General features: G+C 45.3%; 1 protein-coding gene across 4 annotated transcripts; it reads right to left on the bottom strand.

Annotated features, from left to right (window-relative positions):
* Positions 1-1,886: 1,886 nt before the first annotated feature.
* LOC139424546 (ubinuclein-2-like) lies at positions 1,887-18,407 on the bottom strand. 4 transcript variants are annotated; one of them, XM_071176495.1, is made up of 15 exons: positions 17,830-18,407; positions 15,240-15,395; positions 14,911-15,021; positions 14,457-14,585; positions 14,104-14,207; positions 12,829-13,366; positions 12,270-12,340; positions 11,723-11,959; positions 10,939-11,052; positions 10,516-10,713; positions 7,074-7,116; positions 5,466-6,941; positions 5,044-5,230; positions 4,266-4,334; positions 1,887-3,920 (listed from the first exon to the last, which is right to left on the bottom strand). In XM_071176495.1, exons 1-15 carry the CDS (start codon positions 18,130-18,132, stop codon positions 3,874-3,876), a joined length of 3,783 nt encoding a protein of 1,260 aa, XP_071032596.1. In that variant the 5' UTR covers positions 18,133-18,407; the 3' UTR covers positions 1,887-3,873. The 4 variants fall into 4 exon arrangements, with proteins under 4 accessions (XP_071032596.1, XP_071032597.1, XP_071032594.1 ...); XM_071176493.1 differs by having other exon boundaries at positions 2,525-3,920; positions 14,451-14,585; positions 17,830-18,306; XM_071176494.1 differs by having other exon boundaries at positions 2,525-3,920; positions 14,104-14,210; positions 17,830-18,306.
* Positions 18,408-18,678: the final 271 nt, after the last annotated feature.

The raw sequence follows: 18,678 nt of genomic DNA, 5'->3' as shown, positions 1-18,678 counted from the left end.
TACTCTCCACCAGCTGGGGGGCAACATCATTGGCGTAGCCAGAAACTTGTCAGGTGGGCCTGCATCAATTTGGGTAGCTAACTTCCTGAAATTTTGCCATCGGCAGAGGAAAATGTGCTGTTGTATAGCTCATCTCATGCTATGGTACATATTTTGCCATGAGCCTGAGAGAAAATTTTGCATTTTTAGAGTGGATTACAGCTAAAATATAGGTGTTGATTGATAAAGGTACTGGATTATGAGTTGGCTTGTTTGCTAAATGAACAAATGAAATAGGCAGTAGCATGGTGATTATAGCCATAGAAGCACAGTGGCAAATGGCTCAATGCAGTTATATTCATGGATTATTGGGGTGTGGCTTTGTTAGTTCTTTTTGGCAACCCATCCAGTGAGTGAATGTCAATCCAGGTAATCTGTTCTGTTATATTTAATCAAATCTGACTAACCCAATGCACTGCTTGCTATGAATTATATCTGTTGGTATTTGCATATTTAGGTAAAAAGACTATGTCCTGTTTGGAACATTTGACAAGAGCAGATTTCTTTTGTTGTTGCTCAATCTGAGTGGGTGTCCTGGGCAGGTGAGCTGAAGGGCTCTACCACATGGCTTTCACCCGTCCAGTCATTTCTAATCAGTTACTTTAAGGGAGGAACAAAGGATGCACTTTTTAAAGAATCCAAACCGGGCCAAGAACTGGGAAAACTCCAGAGCCTTCCACAAAGCTAGGGTCTGTTGTTACCTGGGAAACACCAGCATGGGTGAGAAAGGTCAAAGAGCAACGCGTGTAATTATGTAATTTGACAGTAAGGGCTTGATTCGGGATATAGCGCGATTGAGGTTTAAAGGCAATGTCTACGCATTTGCAATAGGAAATTACCTTTACATTTCAACCGCATTGTGGCACGGATCTTAAACCTTATGGATTGAATCGAGCTCTGACCTTTCCAGGGTACAGAAGGTGATCACGAATGTTGACATAATTGAGGGACTGTACAAAACATGGATTTATGACAAACGTATGAAAAAAATGAATTGCCACATCTTAAGGCTCCCGAGTGCCTCGTTTCACTTGTGGCTCTAGCGTTTTCGCGCTAGAAATGTTAAGGTAAATTCCATTCGAGCTGACAATCGGAAATTACCTCTAACACGGAACCCAAACCGGCTGCGCGCGTGCCCTATCGTGCATACATTTATTTTGCCCCTACACACCAAACGCGATCACGACAGCAGGTTAAAATATCAAAACAAACTCTGAACCAATGACATTTATTTGGGGACAGGTCGAAAAGCATTAACATGTATGGCAATTTAGCTTTAGCAATTTAACGTTCATTTGTCCTATTTAGCTAGCTTGCTGTTGATAGCTAATTTGTTAACATATAAACATTTTACCTGAAATGCACAAGGACCTCTACTCCGACAATTAATCCACACATAAAACGGCCAACCGAATCGTTTCTAGTCACCTCTACTCCTTCCAGACTTTTTCATAGTTTAATTTATATGGTGATCCATCTAAACGTTCATTGTATTACCACGACTACCGGCAAAACAGTTCGTCTTTCAATCACCTGCTTCTGCAAACCAATGAGGAGATGGGAGAGGCAGGACTTGCAGCGCGATCTGCTTCAGAAATAGGAATGAGTTCTATTTTAGCCCTTGGCGTCGCAGACGCTCGTTGGCGCGCGCGAGCAGTGTGGGTGCAATAATTGAATAACATGGATTTCTACATTTATTTTGCGACGCTCGCGCACGCGACGTGTCCGGTCTGGTCAGCATGTTAAGGCGGGAACATTGTCTTTCAAATCCGATATACAGATAGAGTAGACAGCTGTCACAATGGAGGACGGAAGAAAGGGAGCACAAATAAATGACTCAGGCCCTATTGAAAACCAACTGTATTTTATTCCATAAATCGACACACAAAAATAATCTACAAAAGAGACCGAATTAAGTAACCAGTTAACATGAAATGTAATCTTTACCCGCCCCAAAAGCACAAAAGCTTTAAAATGTCACCTCCTGCTCGTCACAGAAAGAAACAACTTTTCACCATGACATCCTGACAGACCACAGACGGACAACACTCATGGGTACATTTCAAAGAGAATGTTGATAAGAACACACACACACTGACCAAGGCACCCCATCTACATGCTAGGAAACTCATCTTTGGCGCCATCCTTGGTGCAGTTGGTCGACATTCATACTGACATTGGAAGGAGGGATGAAGGATGATAAGAGATGGACAGAGGCAAGAAAGCCAGAGGTCCCTCCCCTCTCACTTTCTCCCCCAATGAGTTTTGAGAAGTCTAGGAGAGAGGAAGTGAGGAGTATGCTATTGAGATCTTCCCAGATATAGGAAGAGAGTAAGGAAGAACAATTTCTAGAGGTATTCAGCAGGTGAGAAGGGAGAGTTCTTTAGATGAGAAAAAGGACTCAGACATACACACAAACATTCGCAACTTCCAAAAATACATTGACAGCTGAGTAAGAGGTTGAAAGCCAAGCGACGACTTGCACTTTTGCATTGAAGCATTTATAGTCCTGCATAGTTCTTTAATGAAACTTACAAACTAAGGCGTTTTGTCATATTGAGTTGAGTGTTTTGAGTTGATAGTTTTTTTTTACAAAGTAAATTAATTACAATTTTTAAAAAAAAAGTTCAAGTAGGCTACAATCTCACATCTCTGTCCCCTCTCTCACGCTCCACTCCTCTTTCCAAAAGAGTCTAGCTTTTACAGTTCAAGTTTTTTCTCCAGAAAAGGTCCAGTGTGATTATACAGCACCAAAGACACGCTGAGCAAGAGGGGAATATTCACTCTCTCAAACACACACACAACAGAGAAAAGGGGGTATGCAATTTGCACACACACAGCAGACTGACCTGGAAAGAAAATACAATATATAATAATATATGTAGGTTGTGTATGTACAAACACACACACACAATCTCACCGGGCACACTCATACCTCTAAATATTTTTTTAATCCCTGTGTAAATTACAAATAATTTATCAATTTTTATATTAGCTATACTACCTTAACAGTCAGTTGTGGGGAGCAGAAGAGACTTAAAAACACTCTATGGACACGGCATCTCACATCGGAGACAAGTTAACAACTACCTTCCTCAGACAGTCAAGACAACACCAAAAAATAATTTATACTCAAATCTGCTTTAGAAGAGAAAAAATAAAAACAGACTTAAATTCAAATTAAATTACTTGCTCCCTCTCCTGGGTGGTTTTCATTACGGAACAGACACACTGGTAGCGTTTGCAGGTCGAGAGTACTTTGCACCTCTGAACAGAGTGCCAGCCATAATTTGCAAACTGATTCTAAATGTAGAATTCAGCGAAAATGTCAGCAATCAAACCCTCACCGGTGGGGTGGTCCGTGAAACAGACCGCGCCGAACAAACGGCAAATAGATCGACATTCGTTGCGGTATGTGCGCTCCGTTGGTGCACAATATAGCAAAACTATTTTTAAACGAAAACCAGTGTTCAGGTAGTCCTTCCTTGTTTCTGTATTTGTTTTTCTACGTTTGGAGCCTAATGAATACGACCCTGTCCTCATTCCACAGTGATAAAGGTCGGTCATGTAAACATGTTGACAAGAAAAAAAAAAATGTAAGGGAAAAAAAATCATTATCATTCACCCCAGGTCCATTTTATACCCCGTAATCATAAAAATACAGTTAAATTAAATTCAGAAATCGTCATGGTGAGGGGTAATCGATTCTTCAGGTCCATATTGAGGGAAGAAGGCTCCTCCCCCCTGTATTATTACATCATTGTGTCCATCTGTCCAATCAAAGTGATCCTAGTGGACGTCTCGATGTCACTCTCTGTCCTCCGTCTCTATTGGTCAGTGGGACTTCCTCTTCATGTCGCCACCCTGGCTTTGGTTCGCATCTGAGGTGGGGGGCGGGGTTAAAATAATTTGTTACATCATGTGTAAATACATGATGCAGAAAACTACTGAACACACAGGGAGGAGATGCTTCATCGACAGACAAGACACGTGCTTAGTGTTAACCTAGTCATGCAGTAACACGGGCATGCAGATCACCGCTAACGTTGAAGCAGGCAGACAGGTTGGGAAAGAAGAATTTACAGCCAAACGGTGAGTGAGCGATATCAACATGACGCAGGGAACGACAACACAAATGGAGGAAGGGAAGAGGAGGAGGGAGGTAGAGGAGGAGGGAGGTAAGGGAGGAGGGGGAGAAGTACTGGAGAAGGAGGTGTGAAGTTTACCTGAGAAAGCAAGCTGCAAGTGAGGAGGTAGAGCAGCCTGTGACCCTGACTGGAGACTCTTATACAGATCTGAGGAGAGATGGAGGGAGGGGTGGACAGACGAGAGGAAGAAAGAGTGAGGAGGTTAAAAAAAAGGGAAGAATGGAGAGGGGGAAGGGGTTGAGGAGAATAAAGGTGAGAAAAGGAACATTAAAAGATGAAAGTAGAATTTGAGTAAAAGATACAAATCAGAAAGTGAGGGCAGATAAAGGGTAGGATGGATGGATGGACGGTGGGGGAGAAGGAGTGAGGGATTGGATGAGAAAACGAGACGGGCGGGGCAAGAGGGTTACAGTGAGAAACCTTTCGCATAGGCACATTAGAACTGATTATACTTCAGTGTGGATCCACAGCACACACACTGCACACCACAACACTGACCATGAGTAACACAAACTAAGACTAGATGAATCTCAAGGGACCACAAACAAATCTAGCTGCGGCTCCATTTATTTTGCCATCTTAATAAACACTGATTTTCTTTGTCATTTGATCAAATTCATCCGATAAAATGTCATACTAATAAAGTAGTAAATTATGTAAAGACTTTTACCACATCATGATGTACAGTACAGACTTTCTCAGTGGTATTAAGAGCCCTAAAAGTTTTACTGAACCGTAGAGAACAGAGAGAACAAATGCTATATTTTTGCTCCTATAAATTTGCATGCCCGGTGCTTTGAAAGATCACAGTCTTGTGGAGCCACTGCCAGTTGGGCACCGGTTGCCAATTACTCACCCATTAAGTCGCTCTGTGAGAGGTTGTATCCTGAGTTGGCGCCCGTGCCCAGGCCGCTGACCCCCGGGGCACCAGGAGGAGTGAAGTTGAGCAGCGATGGGAACTGGAAGGGCAGTGAGACAGGCACTAGCCCCCCCAGCATCCCAAAGCCAAGTGGCCCGCCCAGGAGGGGACTGCCAGCTGACACCTAGGGGGAAGGGGGAGGGAGAAAGAGAAAAGGGATCAGGTGACTCAACTTGGTGACAAAGTGCCTGACACAATCTCTTCCTTTCTCTTCTGTTCTGACGACGTGGCCAAGCCTTTGCAGAACAGACTCAAAACTCAGGCGAGAAAAATGCAATCAGTATGTAAGAGGTGCTTCTCTTGATCCTGTTATTCACACTTCTTGGCACTTTCTGGTCGCATGTGATTGGCTGACTCACCTGCGTCAGGTGTGAGGTGACGGAGGGTGTGGCCATGGTTGCCGTGGGCACCCGACTGCCTACAGCCTTGGCTCCGCCCACGGCCCTCTGTCTCTGTCCGTGACTGGTCGAGACTGTGCCGGAGGGGGAGGGGCTGTTGTCCGGGCGACTGGTGACGGGTGACATGCGCATGGGGCTGCTGTTGGAGGTAGCGCTGCTAACGCTACTACTGCTAATGACAGACGGAGCCTTCTGGCTCCCCGCGAAGCTATAACTGCCCTGGCCCGACTTCACCTGACCCCCACCTTGGACACTAAATGGGGGGCGGAAGCCGGCAGTCTTGGGGGACTGGTACTGGAGAGGGCTGGAGATCATTTGAGAGTGAGAGAGGAGGTTGGAAGAGGAGGAGGAAGGGGAGGAGATGGGAGGAGGTGTGGGGGCAGGGGGGCGAGGGGTGAGCTTGATGATGGGGGAGGAGTTGTTGCTGTGGGAGGACTTGGTGAGGGTTGCCTGCATGGGGGTGATGAAGTTGGACTGGTGGTGGGGCTTGGATTTGCCCTGGTGGTGGGAGGGGGACTGGGAGGGTGAGGAGCCCACCGTGGAGGTGAGGTAGGAGGGTTGCTGGGGGCTCTTGGAGTTGAGCTGCTGGGGGTGTGAGTGGGAGTTGGTTGCACGGGACTGGGGGGAGGGGGAGGGCATGTTGCTCATCATGGCACCACCGTTACTGCTGCTGGTGGCTTTGACACTGCTCTTCCCCAGTCCTGGTATTGCCACCCCCATGCCCAGGGCGACCTTCTGATGGGGGGGCAGGAGCGGAGAGGCTGTGGGAGGGGGGCGCTGCTTGGTGGGCGGGGAGGGGGACGACGGTGGGTGGAGCTTACTCCCTCCAGTCATGCACCCTTGCCTGTGTGTGGCGGTCGCCATGCTGACATTGTGTCTCTGAGTCTGTCCCATAGAACCTGCCCCTTTCATCACGCCGTACACTCCGTCGGCGCCACGAGACACCAACGTGGCCCCCGCGAGCTGCATGCGAGCCGACGACGCCGTGGAAGTGGAGGGAGAGGTAGATAGCGTGGTCTTAATGTTGGCCATCGATGGCATCGTCAGCATCGTCGATGAGTTGGCGTTTATCTTGGAAAGAGAATGTGAGGTGAGTAGGGAAGACGAGGGCGAGTAGTGAGGGGTGATGGAGGGGGGGGAGGAGTTGGGGATCTGGAGAGGCGGGGGGGAGAGGGGGGAGGTGAGGGTGAGGTCAGTGACGCTGCCGTGGGGACCCAGGCCCTTGGCGGCTTGGCTGAGGAAGGCTAGGGCGTGGGAGACGGAATCCAGGGAGGGGGCGCGGAGGTCCTCGTCCAGCGAGTCGGACAGGCAGATGGGCTCCGAGGGGGACGAGGAGGTCCGGCGGGCCTGGATGACGGAGGGGGTGGAGGGGACGTGGGGGAGAGAAGGGGTGGTGGCGGTGGGGAGATTGGGCCTCTGCTGGATCCATTGGCCCTCCTGGAATACAGGGAAAGGACAAAGGTTAGCATTAGCCCCGCATCAGAACACATGGCACCGCAAGTAATACCAAATAACCATCTTGTAGAAAAGGTTACAAACGTCAGTTGAGAGTGAAGAGATTTCACTGACCTTTGCTTTAGCCCTGGGGGTGGGGACCATCCTTTTCTTGGCCCTGGACAGAGAAACCAATGGTGTGTTAAGTTAACATCCGCACAGGAATGCTAATCCATCTGTCAATCAATCATCTGTTTCTTCAGATATACTGTACATCTTCTATCTACAGTCTATATATCCCATCACATACTCTGTGTGTGTGTGTGTATATATACTAGTCAGGATCGAGAGAAAGATGAATGGCGCAAAGAGATCCTTGATGAAAACAAACATATGTGTGTATGTACAGTGCCTTGCGAAAGTATTTGGCCCCCTTGAACTTTGCGACCTTTTGCCACATTTCAGGCTTCAAACATAAAGATATAAAACTGTATTTTTTTGTGAAGAATCAACAACAAGTGGGACACAATCATGAAGTGGAATGACATTTATTGGATATTTCAAACTTTTTTAACATATCAAAAACTGAAAAATTGGGCGTGCAAAATTATTCAGCCCCCTTAAGTTAATACTTTGTAGCGCCACCTTTTGCTGCGATTACAGCTATAAGTCGCTTGGGGTATGTCTATCAGTTTTGCACATCGAGAGACATTTTTTCCCATTCCTCCTTGCAAAACAGCTTGAGCTCAGTGAGGTTGGATGGAGAGCATTTGTGAACAGCAGTTTTCAGTTCTTTCCACAGATTCTCGATTGGATTCAGGTCTGGACTTTGACTTGGCCATTCTAACACCTGGATATGTTTATTTTTGAACCATTCCATTGTAGATTTTGCTTTATGTTTTGGATCATTGTCTTGTTGGAAGACAAATCTCCGTCCCAGTCTCAGGTCTTTTGCAGACTCCATCAGGTTTTCTTCCAGAATGGTCCTGTATTTGGCTCCATCCATCTTCCCATCAATTTTAACCATCTTCCCTGTCCCTGCTGAAGAAAAGCAGGCCCAAACCATGATGCTGCCACCATCATGTTTGACAGTGGGGATGGTGTGTTCAGGGTGATGAGCTGTGTTGCTTTTACGCCAAACATAACGTTTTGCATTGTTGCCAAAAAGTTCAATTTTGGTTTCATCTGACCAGAGCACCTTCTTCCACATGTTTGGTGTGTCTCCCAGGTGGCTTGTGGCAAACTTTAAACGACACTTTTTATGGATATCTTTAAGAAATGGCTTTCTTCTTGCCACTCTTCCATAAAGGCCAGATTTGTGCAATATACGACTGATTGTTGTCCTATGGACAGAGTCTCCCACCTCAGCTGTAGATCTCTGCAGTTCATCCAGAGTGATCATGGGCCTCTTGGCTCCATCTCTGATCAGTCTTCTCCTTGTATGCGCTGAAAGTTTAGAGGGACGGCCAGGTCCGTGGTCTGATACTCCTTCCATTTCAATATTATCGCTTGCACAGTGCTCCTTGGGATGTTTAAAGCTTGGGAAATCTTTTTGTATCCAAATCCGGCTTTAAACTTCTTCACAACAGTATCTCGGACCTGCCTGGTGTGTTCCTTGTTCTTCATGACGCTCTCTGCGCTTTTAACGGACCTCTGAGACTATCACAGTGCAGGTGCATTTATACGGAGACTTGATTACACACAGGTGGATTGTATTTATCATCATTAGTCATTTAGGTCAACATTGGGTCATTCAGAGATCCTCACTGAACTTCTGGAGAGAGTTTGCTGCACTGAAAGTAAAGGGGCTGAATAATTTTGCACGCCCAATTTTTCAGTTTTTGATTTGTTAAAAAAGTTTGAAATATCCAATAAATGTCGTTCCACTTCATGATTGTGTCCCACTTGTTGTTGATTCTTCACAAAAAAATACAGTTTTATATCTTTATGTTTGAAGCCTGAAATGTGGCAAAAGGTCGCAAAGTTCAAGGGGGCCGAATACTTTCGCAAGGCACTGTATGTATGTATGTATGTATATATATATATATAAAATATACACACACGGAAAGTAGTCAGACCCCTTGACTTTTTCCGCATTTTGTTACGTTACAGCCTTATTCTAAAATGTATTTAATCGTTTTTTCCCTTCATCAATCTACAGACAATCTACCCCATTATCACAAAGCAAAAACAGGTAAAGGGAAATAACATTTACATAAGTATTCAGACCCTTTACTCAGGACTTTGTTGAAGCACCTTTGGTAGTGATTACAGCCTCTAGTCTTCTTGGGTATGAAACTAGAAGCTTGGCACACCTGTATTTGGGAAGTTTCTCCCATTCTTCTCTGCAGATCCTGTTGGAAGGTGAACCTTCGCCCCAGTCTGAGATCCTGAGCGCTCTGTAGCAGGTTTTCATAAAGGATCTCTTTGCTCCGTTCATCTTTCCCTCGACCCTGACTAGTCTCCCAGTTCCTGATGCTTAAAAACATCCCCACAGCATGATGCTGCCACCACCATGCTTCACCGTAGGGATGGTGCCAGGTTCCTTCCAGACGTGACGCTTGGCATTCAGGCCAAATAGTTCAATCTTGGTTTCATCAGACCAGAGAATCTTGTTTCTCATGGTCTGAGAGTCTTTAGGTGCCTTTTGGCAAACTCCAAGGGGGCTGTCATGTGACTTTTACTGAGGCGTGGCTTCTGTCTGGCCACTCTAACATAAAGGCCTGATTGGTGGAGTGCTGCAGAGATGGTTGTCCTTCTGAAAGGTTCTCCCATCTCCATAGAGGAACTCTGGAGCTTTGTCAGTGTGACCATCGGGTTCTTGGTCACCTCCCTGACCAATCTCCCCTGATTGCTCAGTTTGGCTGGGCAAACTGTGCCTCGACACAATCCTGTCTCGGAGCTCTACGGACAATTCCTTTGACCTCAGCGCTTGGTTTTTGCTCCGTCAACTGTGCCTTTCCAAATCATGTACAATCAATTGAATTTACCACAGGTGGACTCCAAACAAGTTGTAGAAACATCAAGAATGATCAATAGAAACAGGATGCACCTGAGCTCAATTTCGAGTCTCATAGCAAAGGGTCTGAATACTAAATAAGGTATTTATGTTTTTCTATTTTGAATAAATATGGCAAAAGATTCTAAAAACCTATTTAGGCTTCGTCATTATGGGGTATTGTGTGTAGATTGATGAGGAAAAAATTGTATTTCATCAATTTTAGAATACGACTGTAACGTAACAAAATGTGGAAAAAGTCAAGGGGTCTGAATACTTTCCGAAGGCACTGTATATTTATACTACGGACTCCGACATTACTCGTCCTAATATTTCTAAATCACATTATTTTACTTTTTAGATTTGTGTGCATTGTTGTGCATTGTTAGATATTGCTGCACTGTTGGAGCTAGGAACACAAGCATTTCGCTACACCCGCAATAACATTTGCGAGATATGTATATGCGACGAATAAAATTGGATTTCATCTGTCAATCAGGCATATATACAATAAAAGGTATAATTGCCATTATAAAGCCAACTTACTTATAAGGTCCAACTATAGTTGAGATAACTTACATGTTGACAGTGAGGTGACTGTGTACAACACGGCTCTCCTTGAACAGCATCCTGGCCTGCATCCAGCCCTTCGGCCACAGTGGTTTGACCTCGTTCTCCATGAAGGCCTTGAGGTAATCCTCCACGGAGAGAGAGCACTGAGACAACTCCAGTTCATAGCAGCTCAACTTCACACGCACCAGGTTACACAGCAGCGACCTACACACACACACAGAGAGAGAGAGACAGAGAGACAGAGAGAGAGAAATTAAGAAAGCTTACTAATCTATTATCTTTTCAAATCAACCACTTCCTGTATGACTTAGCTCGAGAATTTCACTTTAGTGTCTAGGCCGGATTACTATAAAAGTACTTGTGACAACTGCTGATGTAAAAATGGCTTCATAAATAAGATTTGATTGAGGGCAGTGGATGGGCCGTCACCTGAGCTTGTCGTCCCAGACAAACTTCTTCCGTGGGCCCATCATCCTCTTCCCCGGCTTCCCCTCGTCCTCCTCCTCTGATCCGTTCTTCTCTCCCTCTCCAGGCTGCTGCCTGCTAGGGTCCAACACACACACCTCAGTACCAACATGTTCTAACAACCTCAATATATACCCACAGAGGCAGAGATGCATATAAATGAAAGCAGTGATGAACACAGGCAGAGTAGAGCACTAAAAATAACCAAACACCCCTAATGGATAAGCGATATAGCATTACAGTATACCAGGGGTACTCAACTACTCTTTAAGAAGGTCCGGTCATTCAAATGTCCTAGGTGGCAAAGGTCAGGATGGATTTTTGTCATTTATCAGCGTAGTAACAAACCCAACAACCCCAAACTGTTCAAATTGGTCACATCCTTCTTGTTGTTGGAGAGAAAATGTTGCCGATTTAAAGCTAATTTCCTGCAATTCTACACATTTTGCCATGTGGTACCTGAGTGAATTGCTCAACAAAATTAAATGGGGGTCGAGGCCCCTGGGCGTACCCATCTACCTAACATGAGCTATTTGATCAACTGGACATTTCTGACAGGTACTAAATCGAAATCGCTCTCTGTCAGGGAATGACAAACAGCCTAATGCAACATCAAATGTAGAAAAATGTCAAATGTAAAGTCGGGACCCGCGGTCCGTATTGACCCCGTTCTGGGTCCACATCAGGACCACAATCCGCCTGTTGAGTATGGCTGCTGTACACTATGGAGTATTGTAAATCTTCTTACTTGGCAGCCTTGACCATGCAGTCCATGTTGTATCGTTGGATCTGCTCGGGCATCACACTGCACACAGCCAGTTTCAGCTTCAACAGGGGCGTGCGCAGACGGTCGTCCTGGATGTTGAGGCTAAGCTTCCTGAGGCGTTTGAGAAGGGCCTCTTTATTGCAGGGCACAAACGCTTCCAGGTGAGAATACACCTCCCCGCGGAGCCCCATCGGCTGCTCCTGCACCTGCAGCTCAATACTGGGGGAAGAGGGGAGGAGGAGAGAGTGGAGGGAAGGGAGAGGAGCAACAGAGGGAATTAACAGGAGTGAGAGAAAGGGGGGATGGAGAGAGAAAGTTGGTAAGCAAGGAAAGGGGATAAAGAAGAGACGACAAAGAATAAAAAAAAATTGCGTGCGAGAGAGAAAGGTGTTGGGAGAAATGTAGAACAGAGTGGGGGTGAAAAAGACAGGAAAAGAGATGAACAATCGACTCCAATATCAGCAGTATGACACATTCTGGGTGGAGACGGAGAGAGATGTACAATGTGTCAAAAGAAAGACAAACTCACTCCAGTAGGATGTTATTCATATCCAGGGTGAAGAATTTCTTCCTTCCCTCTTGATCAAACTGACGAGAGGCCTGTGAAGAAAAGAGGTTGGTGAGCATACCGTCTTCCATAGAAAGACGCACAACAGCAAAAAGGAGCCTTCCGTGTCAGTTTCAAAATGGCTGCACCGTCATCTTGCCAGTTTTCGCTCATCCTTGATTGGTTACTCTCTCTTTCTTATCTCTCCCTTTTGGCCACCTGTTGCTAGTCTACCTTTCTTTCATGTGTTTTGCTCTCATCCGCTCTTTCTTTCTTTCTTTCTGCTCTGCTCCTCTCTAACCTCTCTTCGCATTTTTACCACCCTGTCAAGAAATGCATTACAAATCTTCCAAGAACTGAAACACTATTTTAAGAGATATCACCTTGATCATGGTTGAAGAAAATGGCTGCCACACATTTAAACTGTACAGAATTCCAGGAAGTTACTCAACGATTAAATCAAGGGTTGATCACATAAACATTAAATAACCAAATAAATCAATCTATGATAAACTGGAAAAGCCCCATCAGTGTGACTCACCGCCCGTAGGTCCTCGATGCGCTTGATGAGGGGGGCGGGCAGGCCGTCAGGGAGCGGAGGTGGGTGTAGGAGACCCCCTGAAACCCCCAGCCCCCTCCCTAACCCGCCCCCACTGGGCTTCGGCCCTGAAACTCCAATTCCCATCAGTCCATTCTCTCGCCCGGGCGTGGCCACGTGCGGATTAGCCGAGCTGTCCAGAAGGCTGAAGTCCAGGTCACCCAGAAGATCCTGGAGCTCCTTCTCATTTGCCGAGCCCAGCAGTGACATCATGGCGGGGTCCGCGGAGAGCTCGGCCAACGAGACGTCGTTGTTAGCCGCGTTAGCGTGCAGGTGGGAGTTAGCCAGCAGGTGGTTGGCTCGCGGGGCATTGGCCACGGAGCTACCCACGCCGGAGTGGGGCGCGGTGGGGTTCATCTTCCTCATCTCCTGCTTCTCCCGGGTGAAGCGGCGCAACATGGCTGCCAAGCACAACGAGTCCTTCATCAGCTTCTTCCTCTTCTTCTTCTCTGGCCGGTGGATGTTCATCAGAGACGACACTCTGGGTCAGAAAGACAAGAGAGAGGGGTGAAGAGGGGAAAGAGAGTGGGAAGAGAGGAGAGGGTGAGAGAAGGAAGAAAGAGGAAAGAGAGAGAAAATAGTGAGGCAAGTTATGATCCGTAATCTCGAAGACAAGAAACCTATAAGCAAGGCAATGTCTTTTCAATATGATACAAGGAAAACAACAGTCTCATAATAGCCGCTGGTCTATTTCTGGGAATAGGAGTATTTATGGCAGCGGAGTGATCAGCTTATCAGAGCGTAGCTAATGTAGCCTTTGTTAAGGACACTTGGCCTGTCACACAAGCCCACGGGCCATTCAGAGAGAGCATCACAGTGTGTCATGTCATAGTCAGACATATCTGTACATGGGTAGGAATGAACAAAAATATATGTATATGATGAATTCGTCTATTGTATTGCTGAAGTGTGCTGAAGTGCATACATTTCAATTTCAGTGCACATTTGGTAGGGTTTGACACAGGGAGGTATGAAAACGGATTCAAAAACCATTACAAGACATTTTCAGGAATGGTTCTAGAAACATGCTCAGTTCTATCTGAGAAATATGCATAGAAACACAATGTCCCCTTAGATGATTTGCTCTTACAGCAAGAACAAAATAATCAGAATTATTCAGCAACCATTCTATCTCATATTGCAATCTGTGAAGGTACAGACATGCCTGACAGGCACAAGAAGCAGCGATGTATCCATCCCACTATCCTATCATCTTACCCTGATTTGGGCACTCTGTTCTTCCGGGGTTTCTTCTCCTCCAAATTGTTTCCTTCTTTCCTCCTTTGTCTCTTGATCACTTGCTCCTCGCCACCCTTCAGCTCCTGCTAACACCGGAAGGCACAGACACAACTCATGAAAAACCAAAACAACCAGTTGGATAAACACAAATAAAGCATCAGGGATGGGGTCAATTATTCTAGTCAATTCAGGAAGTAAACAAAAATTAACAGATTTTATCATTGATTTTAAAAATAATTATAATTTCTGTTTACTTCCTGAATTGACACCAACTGACTAATACAGTGTAATTTCACTGTATACAATACTTCATGCCAGTATCCCACCCTTACTCTGGGTTTCACATCCTTGCCCCCTTCCTCTCCCTCGGACTCGGAAGCAGCTCTGAACTGCAGCGTGCCCGTGTTGATGTAGAACCCTCCCAGCTTGGTAGTCAGGGAGGCCGGGACCAGCTCGTCATACTGTCACACAAAACAAAATGGCAGCCGTTACATTCAGAGCATAGATGCAGAATACAGAGTACCTTCAATGAGTGTCTGACAACAACAACAAAAACATGTCACTCTGGTGAATGTAGGTTAGTGTTTATGGGGCGAGGTTGATTGGTTGTGCGAATTGGTGCCGTGGTTGATTGACAGTCTTAAGCACGCTCCAAACAGGAAGCAAAACTCCAGAGCGGAGTTTGCCAGAATAGAGCAGATTCCTATTTTCTCCACCTATAATACAGCCCAACATGCCTTCTCCACATGAAGGGGTGTAGAAGGTAAAAAATAAAGGGATACTTACAGCCTCTGAGTTGTCAATGAAAGGGTCGGTCTCGTCGTAGCCGAAGCCGATGTCAATCAGATCCTGCATTCTATCCTTCCTCTTCTTCTTTCCTGGTGCATTCGCATTGCCCTGTGTCACAGAGGATACATACTTCCACATGTACATACTGTATAACCAGTAGTCATAAACGAGAACAAAATGGCTTATAACCAGATAAAACAGGTTTATAAACTAGAACAACTAGCTATTAACCGGATAAAACAAGTCAAACTAATCTTAAAACTTGTATCTTATAAGTGGCGTTATTAGAGCACAAGGTTTTACCACGGCTCCAAAACATGACGTACATATTTGTTCTCAAACTTCTTGGCCAGGGCCTCCACCTGCAGTCGTTCTCTCTCGTCATCGTTGAAAGGGTCGCTAGGGTCAAGGGCAGGAGGCAGGATAAAAAGAGTTGGAGTCTGAGTTGGGGCTGGGGCTGGAGGAGGAGTGTTCTTTTTTGCCTAGAAAGCGGGGGAATGGGTGAGGAAAAGTGTAACTACTGGAACAGAAATGGACTTACCCACAATAAACAAACAATTAACAAAGTAATAAATAATATTGTGTTGTTATTGTACCGGATGTAAATCACATTGTCATGCAATCATATTGCTCAAATAGCATTGGTGAATAAGCATTTGTATTTAGATTTACAGCTGGTTTATAAAGTTGTAGTATCACTTGTAATTATAAGTTTGAGAACAATGAATTATACAGTGGGGCAAAAAAGTATTTAGTCAGCCACCAATTGTGCAAGTTCTCCCACTTAAAAAGATGAGAGGCCTGTAATGTTCATCATTGGTACACTTCAACTATGACAGACAAAATTAGGACAAAAAATCCAGAAAATAATAAACGATTTTTTATGAATTTATTTGCAAATTATGGTGGAAAATAAGTATTTGGTCAATAACAAAAGTTTATCTCAATACTTTGTTATATACCCTTTGTTGGCAATGACAGAGGTCAAATGTTTTCTGTAAGTCTTCACAAGGTTTTCACACACTGTTGCTGGTATTTTGGCCCATTCCTCCATGCAGATCTCCTCTAGAGCAGTGCTGTTTTGGGGCTGTTGCTGGGCAACACGGACTTTCAACTTCCTCCAAAGATTTTCTATGGGGTTGAGATCTGGAGACTGGCTAGGCCACTCCAGGACCTTGAAATGCTTCTTACAAAGCCACTCCTTCATTGCCCGGGCGATGTGTTTGGGATCATTGTCATGCTGAAAGACCCAGCCACGTTTCATCTTCAATGCCTTTGCTGATGGAAGGAGGTTTTCACTCAAAATCTCACGATACATGGCCCCATTCATTCTTTCCTTTACACGGATCAGTCGTCCTGGTAACTTTGCAGAAAAACAGCCCCAAAGCATGACGTTTCCACCCCCATGCTTCACAGTAGGTATGGTGTTCTTTGGATGCAACTCAGCATTCTTTGTCCTCCAAACACAACAAGTGTTTTGGTTTCATCTGACCATACGACATTCTCCCAATCTTCTTCTGGATCATCCAAATGCTCTCTAGCAAACTTCAGACGGGCCTGGACATGTACTGGCTTAAGCAGGGGGACACGTCTGGCACTGCAGGATTTGAGTCCCTGGCGGCGTAGTGTGTTACTGATGGTAGGCTTTGTTACTTTGGTCCCAGCTCTCTGCAGGTCATTCACTAGGTCCCCCCGTGTGGTTCTGGGATTTTTGCTCACCGTTCTTGTGATCCTTTTGACCCCACGGGGTGAGATCTTTCGTGGAGCCCCAGATCGAGGGAGATTATCAGTGGTCTTGTATGTCTTCCATTTCCTAATAATTGCTCCCACAGTTGATTTCTTCAAACCAAGCTGATTACCTATTGCAGATTCAGTCTTCCTAGCCTGGTGCAGGTCTACAATTTTGTTTCTGGTGTCCATTGACAGCTCTTTGGTCTTGGCCATAGTGAAGTTTGGAGTGTGACTGTTTGAGGTTGTGGACAGGTGTCTTTTATACTGATAACAAGTTCAAACAGGTGCCATTAATACAGGTAACGAGTGGAGGACAGAGGAGCCTCTTAAAGAAGAAGTTACAGGTCTGTGAGAGCCAGAAATCTTGCTTGTTTGTAGGTAAATACTTATTTTCCACCATAATTTGTAAATAAATTCATTAAAAATCATATAATGTGATTTTCTGGATTTTTTTCCCTCATTTTGTCTGTCATAGTTGAAGTGTACTATGATGAAAATTACAGGGCTCTCATCTTTTTAAGTGGGAGAACTTGCAAAATTGGTGGCTGACTAAATACTTTTTTGCCCCACTATATACTCAGCATAATTGCTATGCAAATATGTAACAAGAAAATAGTAAACTACTGTACCGTGCAATGATGTCTGTACACAACACTGAGTGTCTTGATAACATAACACCGATATTTTACATAACTCCATGTAGGCAACATCCTGGTACTTCCAAACCTACTCCATCTATTCAGCACTGACTGATCTTCTATATGTCACCCATAGGAGGCTAAACTCAACTGAACTGGGGCACTTCTACGTGCCATATTAATGGCTGTATGACTGGTGTAAACTAACAAGAGAGTTGGCAAGTTAACAAGAATTGGAAACTGGTAGCGCCAGACAACCTTTATCACTGCATGTGCATAAGGAGTGCCTACAACTGTAATCTTGACGTGCCGTTCGAGTTGAGTATCAAGTGATTTGAGTGAATAGCTTAATGAATGGCTGAGTTGGGGTCTTTTGTGTGAAGTCCATGACTGGTAATTTCCTCCTCCCACCGACCACGCTAGTCCGTGGAAAGACAAGATACACCCACGTTCATATCCTATCTTATAACAAGTCCCCACTAACCAAGTTAATAAAATCAACTGGTGTTGATCCATGTCTTTCTTGACCAAACAGAAGGAGTCATACCTGGATGTTTTGGATGAGTTCGCTGTAGTTAAACTCGGCCGACGATTGATCGCTGGGCTCAGACAGAGATAGGTTCAACCGCACGGTAATCCGTTTTCCTTCAGCGTTGTCCTTGTCACTACTAGTTTTGCCGAAAAGCCCACCGCCACCATCTGCCCCGGACGCTTTCGTTTCGACCTCACCATCCGCATCCAAGTCGATGTCGGCCTCGTCATCCTCCAACCGGCGTTTCCTAGTCTCCGTGGCTGATCCCGCAGCGAAGGCCGAGAGGGTGACAAATTGTACTTTTCTCGGTTCGGCCATTTGGATGTGCTGCCTGTCTGAACCTCGCTTCGGACAGACAGCGACAGCGCGAGCTACTTCGCGAAACTACTTCAAATTTGCGAATTGAATGGGTTTACGCGAAAATGCAATGTCTATTTAGTGGCTAATAAGATGTAAGGGGGTCGTCCGCACCATTCGAACTGAATTTCAGGGGATGAGATGGTCGGGGAAAAGTTGTTTTTTCGGTAGCTACTTGCATCCTCAATTGCTATGGGATCGAGACATTCAAGGTGGCCATCTTGGATTTGAGGAGTAAATAAAATATCAGAGAGAGGTCACTGGGCCTGCGCACACAGACAAAACGGAAGTAGCGTGAGCGAGGGGGGGTTATCATAGCCAATCACTGCATTTGCCCCCATTTAATTCCCGCCCCTATCACAATAGGCGATAATAAGAACATCTGAAGAAGATGGCACTACTATTATGACCTTAACGGAGATGTCTTTTGTGAAAGGACATCTTATCAGATCATAGCCCATGTCACCAGAATCATTTTGCTCACTAATATAGAAAATGGATGGGAAT

This window comes from Oncorhynchus clarkii, chromosome 13, assembly GCF_045791955.1.
Source record: "Oncorhynchus clarkii lewisi isolate Uvic-CL-2024 chromosome 13, UVic_Ocla_1.0, whole genome shotgun sequence".
Classification (NCBI taxonomy): domain Eukaryota; kingdom Metazoa; phylum Chordata; class Actinopteri; order Salmoniformes; family Salmonidae; genus Oncorhynchus; species Oncorhynchus clarkii.
This window is presented reverse-complemented; position numbering and strand designations above follow the sequence as displayed.

What these genes read in the sequence shown, in the direction of transcription:
- LOC139424546 (XM_071176493.1), bottom strand. Translation starts at nt 18,132, where the DNA reads ATGGCCGAACCGAGAAAAGTACAATTTGTCACCCTCTCGGCCTTCGCT. An exon ending in GTCTGGGACGACAAGCTCAG is followed by an intron (nt 10,714 to 10,938) that starts GTGACGGCCCAT and finishes GTGTGTGTGTAG; the next exon opens with GTCGCTGCTGTGTAACCTGG. An exon ending in CTTGCAGCTTGCTTTCTCAG is followed by an intron (nt 3,921 to 4,265) that starts GTAAACTTCACA and finishes CCCCCACCTCAG; the next exon opens with ATGCGAACCAAAGCCAGGGT.